General features: G+C 30.0%; 1 protein-coding gene across 2 annotated transcripts; it reads right to left on the bottom strand.

Moving 5' to 3' along the window:
• Positions 1 to 3,200: 3,200 nt before the first annotated feature.
• LOC100811024 (reticulon-like protein B2-like) lies at positions 3,201 to 9,130 on the bottom strand. Of its 2 annotated transcripts, XM_041017637.1 has the most exons (6): positions 8,824 to 9,130; positions 4,920 to 5,837; positions 4,280 to 4,460; positions 4,048 to 4,189; positions 3,780 to 3,849; positions 3,233 to 3,670 (listed from the first exon to the last, which is right to left on the bottom strand). In XM_041017637.1, exons 2-6 carry the CDS (start codon positions 5,119 to 5,121, stop codon positions 3,501 to 3,503), a joined length of 765 nt encoding a protein of 254 aa, XP_040873571.1. In that variant the 5' UTR covers positions 5,122 to 5,837; positions 8,824 to 9,130; the 3' UTR covers positions 3,233 to 3,500. The 2 variants fall into 2 exon arrangements, with proteins under 2 accessions (NP_001239711.1, XP_040873571.1); NM_001252782.3 differs by lacking the exon at positions 8,824 to 9,130 and having other exon boundaries at positions 3,201 to 3,670; positions 4,920 to 5,236.
• Between the last annotated feature and the right edge of the window lie 4,012 nt (positions 9,131 to 13,142).

Below are 13,142 nucleotides of genomic sequence, written 5' to 3'. Positions count from 1 at the left end.
CAATGCAACATCATAAATAATTATTAGCAAAATGGATAAGAATATTAAGTTAAAAATTATAAATTATTAAAGGGAAGTTTATACTAGTTGTGCATATAACAAAGATATATAACTTTTGACAATAAGCATGGGGGGACTGGATTCATATCAAATACGTGTGCAGATTCTCAATTTGTTCTTTATACTTAAAAAGTTATTATATTGTTCGTGCATACTGAGACTTGTAATTATCTATTAACAATTTTCACATCCACAGAGAAATTAAGTTCAGATTCCTTTGAAATATGAGTTTTTTTTCTAACCAACTAAAATAACTTTGTTGGTTACACATTCTTAATTTTATCTCTCTCTATATAAAAGCATTCTTAATTTAGTCTTTTTGTTTGTTATATATTCTTAATTTGATTCTTATCGCCAAAATCAAATTAAGAATGCACTATACGTAAAATAAAAAATTAAACAGCTTACTAATATTAAGAATGCACATATTAGTTAGTTTATTTGTAGTAAAAAAAATTCAACCTACTATTTATTATTTACATAAATAAAAAAAGTAAGTAAAAAATTAATTGTTAACACAATTTTTAATAATTTTGAATAAAATATTACATTGATGATAAAATTAAATGGACTTTTCTGTTAGACATTGAATGATTCATTATTGGATGATCTAGACATCTCTCACGATTTTAATGAAAATAAAGATATAAATTTATGTTAATCAATTCATTGCATGTAAGTCAACAGGTTTGATAATTAAAAACAACCATGGAAGAGACCTATTCACTATTAGATAACTCAACAAGTGGAATAAGCATTTATTTGAACTATCAATTTATTCCACTTTGTATGATTTTGTTTAAAAGGAACATATTTATGAAATTATCCTTTATTTCCATTTATGTGTTTAACGGTCATATTGGGTTATGAATGATGCATATGAAAACTTATGATTCTATCAAATAGAAACGCACACTGTTCGCTTAGTTCTGGAAACAAAAGTCAATTTGCACAATGATCATAATATTCAAAAAGTTCATCCTTTGTTGTATACATAGTATTAGTGAGAGATAAGAATCTAATTGTAAATCTACTCGCTAAGTATGGTAAAGAATCTCTAATTCTATATCAAACTTTTGTTTGTGAAAGCTAAGTTAATGACAAAATAATACTTGAGTATTTTTAGATTCAGAGAAAGTCTAAAGGTTGTGTCAGAAGTGGCAGGAAAGAATACTTGTTATAATCAAGATTTATTAGTGGAACCCTTTACTCATTGACAAAGGAGAACTGGACATAGTTCAAGTTGAGTGAAGTAGTATAAAAAAAATGTTCTTAATGCTTTTTATTAACTTATAAAGTATTTCATTGTCCATTACTATCACACCTTGCACATAAGATTTTTTAGCGGAAGACAAAGCTTTACATGTCATTGGATGATAATCCACCTCTTGTCACCTAACAAAGGTTATATATTTTAAAAAGTTTTATATTTTAACTAACACACTATAACATCCTTCATTTTGAAAAAAGTTTTATATTTTAACTAACACACTATTCAATTCCCCTTTTAGTGTGATTTGTTGTATTTCATTTTCTTGTTTATATATGTTTTTATCATTTCTTTCAAATGTTAACTAAATTACAAAGCTGTCATATTATACACACGAAAATTATTTATTTATATTAGTATTACATTTATACTTCTTTTTCAAGACTAATTTTCTATTAAGATATATTTAGTTTTTCTATTTTAAAATGTTCTATTTAAGTTTTCTAGTAATATAAAATACATTATTTTTTTCAAATACACTATTACATTATTTATTTATATATTTATTACATTAATACTTATTCTTAAATAAAGTTTTCTTATATTTTTTTCCTAGGTTAGAGAGACAGATGTTTCCCAACCCATTACATGAGAGATTATTTCAGCTCGCAGTACATGGCTATCATTCAATGACCCAAGGAAATTTTACACACGGGAAGTCAATACAAATTCTCTCACTAAATAGATTGTTCCCACCGGTATGAACGCCTTCAAGTTTTCTTATATCATTATATATATGATTTTTTTTCCTAAAATATTTTGTAAACTATTTTTTTAAGAAAATCATAATTAAATAACAAAACTGTCATATCATATAAGAAAAAAAATTATATATTTGTATAAATAATACATTAATAGCATTGATTAAATACTAAATTATATTTATGCTACTATATATGTTTTAAGTTTTTCTTTTTTAGAATATGCTTTATAAACTAAAATTTTAAAACTGTAATTCAATAACAACTGTATTATTCTATAGTCTCTTACAGTTTTACTATCTACCGAAAAAATATTTATTTACATATTTATATCAATAATATACTATTATGTTAACATTATATGCTACATTGATACTTGTATATAAAATACGGCTAAAGCGAATTTGGATATCCACACAGAATCATTCTAGAACAATCAATTTGTTATTCTAGTCTAGCGGCAGCTGCTCAAGGCTCAAGCTCTTGTCACGTGTCATGTATAAATTACGAATAAGAAAAATCCTTAACCACGCTTGATAACTAGAAAAATATTATAAAAGCAAAACCTAAAAAAAATCAAAAAATTTCATATTCGTTGCATAGCAAGTATGTGCATTAAATTACGGATACAGATATAACAGTCATTGATGAAAATTACCTCCACAAATTATATGGTTTATTAGGTTAGTTACTAGAATGTGCATTGCCTTGCCAAATGAGCAATTAATTTTCATTTTTTTCACCACCAAGCCCGATGCGGCAAGAGTGTACATACACAGCTTAGGTCTCTTTCAGAGAAGATTACCATACTTGCTCCTCAAATTCCAGTCAACACTATAAAATTTGTGTTTTTTGTTGAAGTGACTTTGGTTAATTAGTTTGCCAAAATTTGCCTCAATGTCTTGAAAATGCTATCCATTTTAAATTTGCATAGATTTATGATCAGAACAGGTGACGACTTCAAACGAAGTGAACTCTGGCTTCAGGTGGGGTGGTTAATGTTATAACAAGGAAATAGAAAATATCTCTGTAAACTGAATCCATTTATTTAATGGGGGATAGGATGAAATGCCTTCAGGTAATTTTTGGGGAAAAATGATTTGTGCCTTGTTATGTTAGAACAAGGGCAGGCACAGGATGGGGCAACCTGTCAAACAGCTTCGAGATTACAAAAGTAGGAAAACATAATTACCACCACGACTTCTACGAAAGCATTCAAATGCAGAGTATGTATTCATGATGTAAATACAACACAATAACAAGTCATCCATAAGCATATAGGATTTCTGAGAGGTACATGTAAAGCCAGAAGAAAAATATACAAGATACTCTTCATCCACAATGTCTAGTAAAAGGACCCTAAAAAAATAAAATATGACATGATAGGGTTTTAACTGATGATGAATCTAAATTTAACAGGACATTCATGAAACCCCACTAAAACATATTTGTCAGAATCTAGTGCCACTTCAATCTTTCTTTTTATCTTTCAAAGGTCCTCTGGGTATCTTGCTCAACACCTTCGCATCAAACACTGCATATTGCTTCTTAATCTCGGCAATTGCCTTCCCACCAAAAGAGTCTACATGATCTTCATATTTCTCATAAAGCACAGGCACAGTGTGCAGCAAAACAAAAGCTGTTTCACGAAAACATAGAAATACATTACATCGCAGTATATAAAATTCAAGTTAATATTAGAACCTCCATGGCAGTAAATGTCAAATGATAAAGAAACACTTCATTACCTATGTAGAACAGGGTCAAGAAGTTGGCCCAGCTACCCAAAATAGAGAAAACCCATAATCCAGCAATCACCTAAATAATACAAAACAGAAACCACATTTAAAAACAAAGAAGTTGGAAATCAGCACAACAATTTGCTGCATTGTAGGACATAAATTATTATCGTCTCCCCCTACTCACTAGCAGAAATTGCCGTGTTATTATTCATTGGTCATAAAGCCAATAGATTCCAAGCAGGAAAGAGCAAAATATAAAAGGAAAACAACATACTGATAAGAACTTCTTGAGATCCCTTCCAGATGCAATATCCCTTAACAACGCAAAAGCCCGGTTGATCTCAACTCTAAGAGCAGAGGCAAATTCTAAAACAGGTTTCTCTGGAATGTGCACTTGTGGGATCTTTGGTGGACTCCTAATTAAAATCAAAACAAGCAATTTAATCAGCCAACAGAATAGACCGAACATCTGAGAACCAAATCAAATTACACTATAAAGACTTTACTTGTTGATGAAAGTGGATGCATTGGACCACAAGAACAACACCGCAAGACCAAGGATCAGGAAGTGGCAAACCAAGGTGAGGAGGTGGTACTCAAGCAATTCAAACAGAACCCATATAGCGGTCGCAACTCCGAGTGTCGATGCAGATATCTTCTTGTTTCTCCAGAGAAAAACGTCGGCCGCTGATGCATAACAAAAAACTCAGTCAAAAGCATAAACACACAAAAAAGGAAAATGAAAATTTAACCAACACAACATAAAATTAAATCCATCGATTATCACAAGCTAGGGGTACCTGTATTAGTTGAGAAAATATTGGTGAAAAATAACACAACTGGGAGTACAGAGGATTGCAGATCTAAAACCTAAATGTTATCCCAGTCCCTCTGAATTTTAATTGTCAAAATCGTACTTAAAAACAAAGAATAGAGAAACAAGAAAAACGATCGGAACAAACAAGATCTCACTTGAACCTCATAAACCCTAGACCCACTATAACCAAACGTAAAAGAGCAATTCAGAAGTAAAGTAACCAAAAAGAAAGAAAAGTACACAGATTGTTAGCATAAATTAGTGAGACAAAACACGAATTGAAAGAAATAAAGAATAAAAAAAAAACCCAATAAAAGGCAATCGCATACGTTTTCCGCCACCAAGAACATGGTGAATGGGCTTTTCTCTGCCGAAAAGCCTGAAAACCTTTGACTTCAAGGAGTCAGAAGCGCTGGTTTTCTCGTTGTCGGAATCCGACGAAGATGACGAATCGTGGTCGTGGATCTTCCCAGAAATCTTCTCCAACAAGGACTCACCCTTCACTTCCTCGTGTTCGTGATGCTCCGCCATGTCTAAGAAATCGCCGATCAATGGAAGCGTCTAGAAAGAATAAGAAACTCCCCTTTTTCACAAAGAGTGTGAGTGTAATGTGTTAAAGCAAAAGTAACAACAAACCCTCACTCTCATTTTCCTTCTCTAAATAGCGTGGGTGATTATCATCGATGCATTTCGCCCGTTCGATTAGTGACCCGAATTGAAAAGTGTGATCCGACCCGATATGCGTCTCGTACACCCTCGCTTCGCAAGCGCCAAGGGACCCAAGCCGTTAAGAAACTTAATTTAAATTAAATGACATGAATTTGGACGCGTGGCAGCACCTCCGTCACCGCTGCTTCAAAGTCTCACACGCGCTTCAACAAACAAAATATCGCCTCATTGCAGCACACAGATCTGCGACACGTTGGACTTTTTTTTCGTGTGGGGACCCTCATTACTAAATTCCCGACTCCAATACATTTTATTAAATAATATATATATATATATACATGGAATTTTGAATGTACAAAATTAAAATGTAGTAAACAACTTAGCTCCTAAGAAAATTGGAGTGTGGTGAATTTGACTAAAATACCCAGCCCGGTCCATAATCCAAAGGCTTGTGGCCATTTTACTTAAGTAGACAAATAGCAGAATCTTCGCGGGGGCATGAGAAGCAAAAGTGGGACCCGTATGGGGGATACGTGTCCCACATTGACGTGGATATTCCGGGATTGGGCCACTTATTGCTGAAATTAACAAGAAATTGCATGTATAGTTATAGACCAGTGATGACCTCATATGTTGATGTTATAGACTTATAGCTGAAGGAAAAGTTCTACATATTACATACAGATCCATCATGTTTTTTCTTGGACTGTTACTGACCGCAAAAAATCAATCAACTTGGAGTAAAGATTTTAATTTAATACCTAATATTGTTCTTTTCTTTGCATCATGATTAATTAAGGAATAAATGAAAATGAATAACATTTAGCCTTTTATTACTTAACCACCCGTTTAATTTAACTTGATCCGTGGGTTCTTTTTCTCTCCCTTTCTTGAATTTAAAGTATTCTTTTTTTTAACAACCTTTATAACTATATTTATTTTTATTTTATCACTTTTTATCATATTACTTATTATATTTGTTTATTTTTAAATTTTTTTCTTTTTATTTTACTCTCCTTTTATCTTGAGACTTGTTCAAGAGTACTAAAGTTCAACTTTTAGGTTGATCAACAAAAAATTTATTTGCTTTTAATTTTTACAAAGGAAAAGGTTATATTTATTATTTATTAATAAAATGACCAAATTTATAATTCTTTTTTTAAAATAATAAAGTCTTTTTTTAAAATTTATTTTAAGTCTCACTAGTTATTATATTATCTTATTCCAATACATTTCAGGGTGTATTTATATTATTCCTTCTAAACATAATCGTAATACATTTTAATTTGCTTATATGAATTTTCTTTTTCATTAACATGTCAGACCCATGAAACCGAAATTACTAACTAATCATGCTCAGGAAAATTGATATGAAGTTGCAATATCACCATTTCCTGGATTGCTTTAAGCTGAATTGTCTAACAATTAAAGGGAACCATATGCGCCAAATAAAATTCACACACATGGGATCACTGATTTTAATACCTAACACTATAAATAAAGTTTATGTAGGATCATATTTAGTTTCACTACAATAAAACCTTGTTCGTTAAATAATTTAAAATTCATGACATTTGTTCAAATATGTATTGGTGTATTTTATTAAATTATCTTAAATTTATATTTTACAATTACATACTTATACAATATGTGTGAGCACATACACATATAGATAAATTTGATAAATTCACATATTTGAAAAGTAAATAAGACAAACTTAAAACTTAGTCAAATATAAATTAGTATAAATTAAATTGAATTGAATCATATTAATAATTTAGATTTTAAACAAAATCAAGTAAATAGTGTTATGAAAAATATTAATTAAATTAAATCAAATCAAGTTTTCTCATCACAACATATTTATATTTTATTTAAACTCTTAAACCAGTTCTATTCTTTACCACATGTCCAAATATCCTCAAAAACCTCAAAAAAAGACTACGCCACCAACCAAAAAAGATCAATGTGTGCACAAGCTATATTAGAAATAATTACTATGACCAACAGATTAGACAAAACATAAGCACCAAAAGCAGAAAACAATAATTTCATAACTCCTGCAATGAAATTTTCAAACTTAATTAAGACCCAACGAAAAATACAGGATATAATACAAAAATCATCCAATCAAGGAAAATCAACGTGAGGAAAAGAAGTCCTAGGAGATAAAACAAACAACCTTAGATCATATCACCTAGTTGGAGGTGAAACAAACACGTAGAGTACACTTTTGGGAGGCTCTCCCAACAAGAGATTAAACAAAAAACTATATTCCTTATTTGCCTTTTTCCTAACTTCTATAGCAATTGTAGTAATAGTTGTGAATTCGTAAGGTTACAAGAAGATAGATCACAAATGCACACTGTAAAAAACACTCTTACCTTATTGTTATGATTAATTGTAATGGTTATTATTGCCTTCCAAAAAAAAATATTGTTATGGTTATTATTTACTGGTAGATAAAGATGAAATTATTAATCTATGTTTTGTAATGTTTGGATTTAAGAATCAAATAATTCATTAATAAATGAAATAATGATTTCTTTTAATAGATTCTGAATACCCAGTAAAGTAATTATGCATAAGAACAAACATAGGAAAAGGCGAAAGAAAGATAACACATATGACAACTAGAACAAACATAAGTGTATAATAGCCAATGATGGTAAGAGAGCACCCAAGATATAGCATGGAGAAAAACAATGTCAAAGTCTCAGTCAAAGTGTCTACAGAGATTAATTATTTAGTTGATTAGTTGGCATTTCAATTGATTAATGTGTGACTCTTTTATCCAGTTCACCAACACAGCAATGCCAAGAGAAAACCCCAAATTTGGTGCAATTGGTGAGTAGTTGTCAAGTTTTTGCAGTGGTTGGTGTGTCATATATTTGCATCCCTTGATTAAAAAAACTAAGAAGAACACCCTCTAAGCCGGGTTGAGAGTATGTATGATATAATTGGGAATTCAATTATGCAAGCGAAAGAAAGCCACAATATTTGGTCTGAGAAATTGTCGATTTCAAGGTATTGCAGTTTTACAACAATATCTACCTTTTGTAACTACAAATAGTTAGACAATATAGTGACAAAAATATATACCAGGCCACCAGGGTGAGTAGGTCAGAGAGTGTGAACCAAGGTGCTGGGTTTCTATCATTAACCACACTAGCAAGCAGGTGTGAGAATGAATGTGAGATACAAATGCTCTCTTATCTTTGTGTTTTATCGTAACTAAGTAATATATAATATGGTTTTGGGGATCAAGGGAAAACATATGAAAACTTTAGAACCAATAATATTAATATTAACAAACACCCTCTATGATGACTCTTTATAATCGAATTTTAATTTGATATATAATGTTTCACAATTTCACAGAGGAGTAAAAAGAAAATGCATTATTTGATTGTTCTAATGGATACCCAGAAATCAGAGCAATACAGTTTGTATTAGCTAGAAAGACTACTGAAGATTAAAGTAAAATTGCAGGAATTACTATATGTGCTGTAAAGTATAAAGTACAAGAGAAGGTAGAGGGATGGTGGGGTATAAACGGATTACCTTATTTAGTCTGAAACAGATAAACGCAGAAGGCAGAGAAAGGGAAGCAAAAGAGTTAGGTTGCTGAACTCTGTATATTTTTATTTGTATTTGTATATGCTGTGTGGTTACTCTCTTGCTGTCGGAGATGAACAACATGGATCTATTCATGGATGACATTGATGATTCTTTATGTATTTTTGGCTGAGTAGCTTGACACAGATGCCATAAGGATTTAGGATTTGCCTTTGATTTGAAAATAAATGCTGGATTGGAAATCAGGTATAATAATGGTTATTTAGAGTAGAACTAAGTTATTTATTCAGCAAGATTTTACAGCATAAAACACATTTTTTCTTCTTCGTCTCTCTATAGTATTCATTATTATGTTTCTATTTTCTCTTCTTATCTCTCTTAAATGGTTTACAAATTTTATATAGGAATATCCTTTTAGAATAAATGGGAGGCTGAACTTGTTAGGTATGAGATTCGTCCATTAATACCGAATATGCGTTGGCTATACCGTTGGCTATATTGAAATTTGCAGTTGCAGCCTTGCCATGCCCGGTAATAGTTGTTAATATGGGCCACCACAATCAGCCCATAGGCTCACAACTCAGCCCAACCCCATCTAATTGATAAACTTGGACACGTTTCATAAGTCCAAAAGATGAAATCAATGTTACACAAGCACAAATACTCAAAAAGATACAGAGTACTCAAATCACGAGTATATATCACTCAGTTTTATATAAGAAATGGTGATTAAATTTAAACAACTCACGTTGTTGGCTAGATCAACTCTAACAGAGATAGGAAACAAAAAGAATGATTCCTTATCTATAAAAGGCATTGCATTTCCATTATACAGGGAGGAAAGCATCTCATCCAATTATCATTTTCTCTCTCAAATACATTACCTTAACTAGCATCACTTGTATTTTGTTTTGTAATATTGAAATTAGAGGTGTCAGAGTGAGTTTCAATACGTGAGTTATTCTGGCCTAATCTAATTCAAGAGCTAAATGAGTTATAAAATGTTAAACTCACTTTTTTCACTGGTAAATTTATTTTTTCTTTTTTTATAAATTTTCTTGATATTTTTACTTTTATATAAATTTTCTTGATATTTTTAATTTTATTTGGTTTTCTTATTCTTTGAATTATTACTATAAATTAGTGTGTTATTATTTTATGTTTAAATTTTTTTAATTTTCTTGTACTTTTTGCATATTTTGTTTTTATTTAGATAGGCTAGTTCACGAGCAAACACACTTAACTCGTCAATCCAGTTTTTTTTTTTCACTAGCCAAAAAAGTAAATCAAAATCAAGTTAACTTACTTTCTGAACACCCTGTATTAAATTGTATGTCAAGTTTTTTTAAGCAAAATTGTATGACAAGTTAATTTACTTTGAAACCTCAACCTTACTTATCTACATACAACTATTTACTATTTACTGGCTCCTCTTGGATTGACTATAAAACACTATAAGCCTGGATTAAAAAAGGTTGACTCACGTTCGAATTGTCAAGTATAATTAACTAAAATTTAAAATTTAAAATTAAAACGGGTGGATTAAAAAAGGGAGCCTGCTTGCTTTTAAAATCCTAAGAAGCTTTTAGGAAAGTTAGCAGACATGGCATGCAGGACAATCCCCTTTTGCATATCAATGCCCAGTGAAGTTTATTCTTTAGAAAGAACACATTACGTGGAAATCAATGCAAATATATTCCTATACTTGTTTCATGTTTACAGAAAAGGATGTTTTCTCTATATAAAAAAAGGATGTTTTCTGTACAAATCCCAATTTCCACACAAATCCATTTCAATTTTCAAGTTTAATATTACTTTACTTTGTTGGAATGGGAAAGGCCGAAATGGGGATCTTTTATGGTACGAGCAAGTCTGCTTTTTATTATTGTTATTTTATTTATCAGCATTGCCCGATAGGTGACAGAGGAATGGATGGGAATCGAAAAAAAAAAGGTTTCAAGATTATTATTGATTTTAGTCTTTAAAAAATTGGGTTATTTTATTTTTTTCCTTTGATTTTTATTTTTTTCTTTCTAAAATTTATTATTTTAATAGTTATTTTTTTATTTTATTAGTTGTTATCACGTCATTAAGTAATATGAAAAGATAGCTATATGTTTTTTTTAGTAAACTATGTTTTCATTTTTTTATTGGTTTAAACAAGTTGATGATGTGAGACTAATTGATAGAAGAGTTTAAAAGCAATTTACTAAAAAAATTATATATAATTATTTGTGAGACTTTTGAATGACATGACACGTTACTATATGATTATTGTTACGTCATTTACCACCTATGTTACTTGATAACATAGATTAAATTTTCTCTTTATAATAAATAAAAAAAACAAAAGACTAAATTAGAAGAACTTTATCTTTTAAGGGCCAAAATCTCTCATATATATATATATATATATATATATATATATATATATATATATATATATATATATATATATATATATATATATATATTTCACTATTGACTATGCACTACAAAGTACAAATGTGTATAATATTTTTTTTATAATATTAGTATAAAATATTCATCAATTTTTTAATAACTAATCTTTTTGAGAAAGTAGAAAACTTAATTTATCATAGTTAATAAGATATTTCCATCAAATCATATTTTCTTTTTTCATAAAACTTAGAACTCGAGACTTGACTCAAAAAAAACATAACTCAAACTCAATATCAATCAAAATTCAAACCATTGACTTATTGGTACAAACTTATGCGGGACGAAAAGCTAAAAGCTCATAGTTTAGTTGTTTTAAATTTATTTTACTATTCTTGTGTTATATAGGGATGGAAGGACTTAAGGCATTGATTCTTCCTCTTCTTTTTTAGTTTTAAATTTTTTAATATTAAGGTAATTATTCTTTATTTAAGAATTTTGATTGTAAAAATAAATATATTTAAGTATTATTTTTTCTATTTTTAATGAAATATTTTATTTTCTTTTTATTATGATAATTAAAAATTCAAGAAATCCATTTTAAATTTGCTTGGTATTTTAATTAAATTGGTTGAAGTAATATGTTTCCAATAACCTCTACGACTATTATTATTACTACTATTATTATTATAATAATAAAATCAGAATATGTGTATTAGTATTTTTTATTTTAAAAAGTTCTATTAAAGAAGATGAATCTAACTATTAATGTTTATCATTAATATATAAACAATGTAATTTTATGGTTAAAAAAACACATCAGATGAATATTGTATTTTCTATTTTAAAAATTATAAATTATGATTTACAAAAAGAATTTAACCAATAAACAGACAGTGTCACCAGAAAAATTAAATTACTAAGAAATTAAAACTTATTAACTTTTTATAATAATTACATTAAAACTATGTTTTATATTAAAAAAATCAACTAAAAACTCATATTTCCATGTACTACCCCCACTACAGATTTGGATATTAACATTTTCTTCATTGTTGATAGGTGTGCCTTGTACGGGTAACTGAGCAATCAAGAATCAACAGTTTCACAAATAAGGAAGCTTATAAGAGGTCACACAGTAGAGACATCTTGCTTGATTAAATATTGAAATTTTACCTTGGATTGATGTTTGTAAAGTGATGAGTGAAAAATCTAAAGTTTTTTTTTTGGGGGGGGGGGGGGGGGGATCAATTGTGAATATCTGGCTGGCTAGTGTATTATAACTTTTATGGTCTTTGGCTGAAATTACACATCCTCCTCTGTCTACCAAATTAAACAATGAAACGATACCTTGATAAATGATACCAAGAATAGTGATTGTGCAACCTAAAATGGATGGGGCGTCTCGCATGATAGCACATGATATTTATTTTGTTCCTCTGATTACAACTTGGGCACTAATAAATGGTATGGGGGCTTCATCACCATGTTCATGCTGTTGTTATGATCACACCGCACATGATATGGCTCCACTTTTCCTAATCTCTGCTACTCTTCAGACCTGCATCCCTGAGGAGCGAGGGTCCCCATTTTCTCTGGGCAGTTTAAGTCTTCTTCACATGTGAACTCAGGGAATATAATTCATGCTACTGAAATTTATGTATAAAGAGTTTTCCACTAAAATACCGATCGTATAAATTAATAATCTAACATTTTAATAAAAGGACTTTAAAAACTATAACAGGCATAAAATTCAGGTATATTTTCTATGGGGGGTTTTGGTAGACAGCGCCATGCAGTGACGCATTGTAGAGTACAGTACAATGTAATTCAGCAATGGAAGACAGGGCCCATTACTTAGCAGGTAGGTAGGTCTGCACTCTGCAGCCTATAAATAAAGGAAG

This window comes from Glycine max, chromosome 8, assembly GCF_000004515.6.
Source record: "Glycine max cultivar Williams 82 chromosome 8, Glycine_max_v4.0, whole genome shotgun sequence".
Lineage (NCBI taxonomy): Eukaryota > Viridiplantae > Streptophyta > Magnoliopsida > Fabales > Fabaceae > Glycine > Glycine max.
The sequence above is the reverse complement of the archived record's forward strand: the minus strand, read 5'-3'. Positions and strand labels throughout refer to the sequence as shown.

Coding starts and splice junctions, on each gene's coding strand:
- LOC100811024 (XM_041017637.1), bottom strand. CDS start 5,121: ATGGCGGAGCATCACGAACACGAGGAAGTGAAGGGTGAGTCCTTGTTG. Junction 3,850..4,047: donor ATCTCAAGAAGTTCTTATCA/GTATGTTGTTTT, acceptor TGTATTATTTAG/GTGATTGCTGGATTATGGGT. Junction 3,671..3,779: donor CTTGACCCTGTTCTACATAG/GTAATGAAGTGT, acceptor TTCGTGAAACAG/CTTTTGTTTTGCTGCACACT.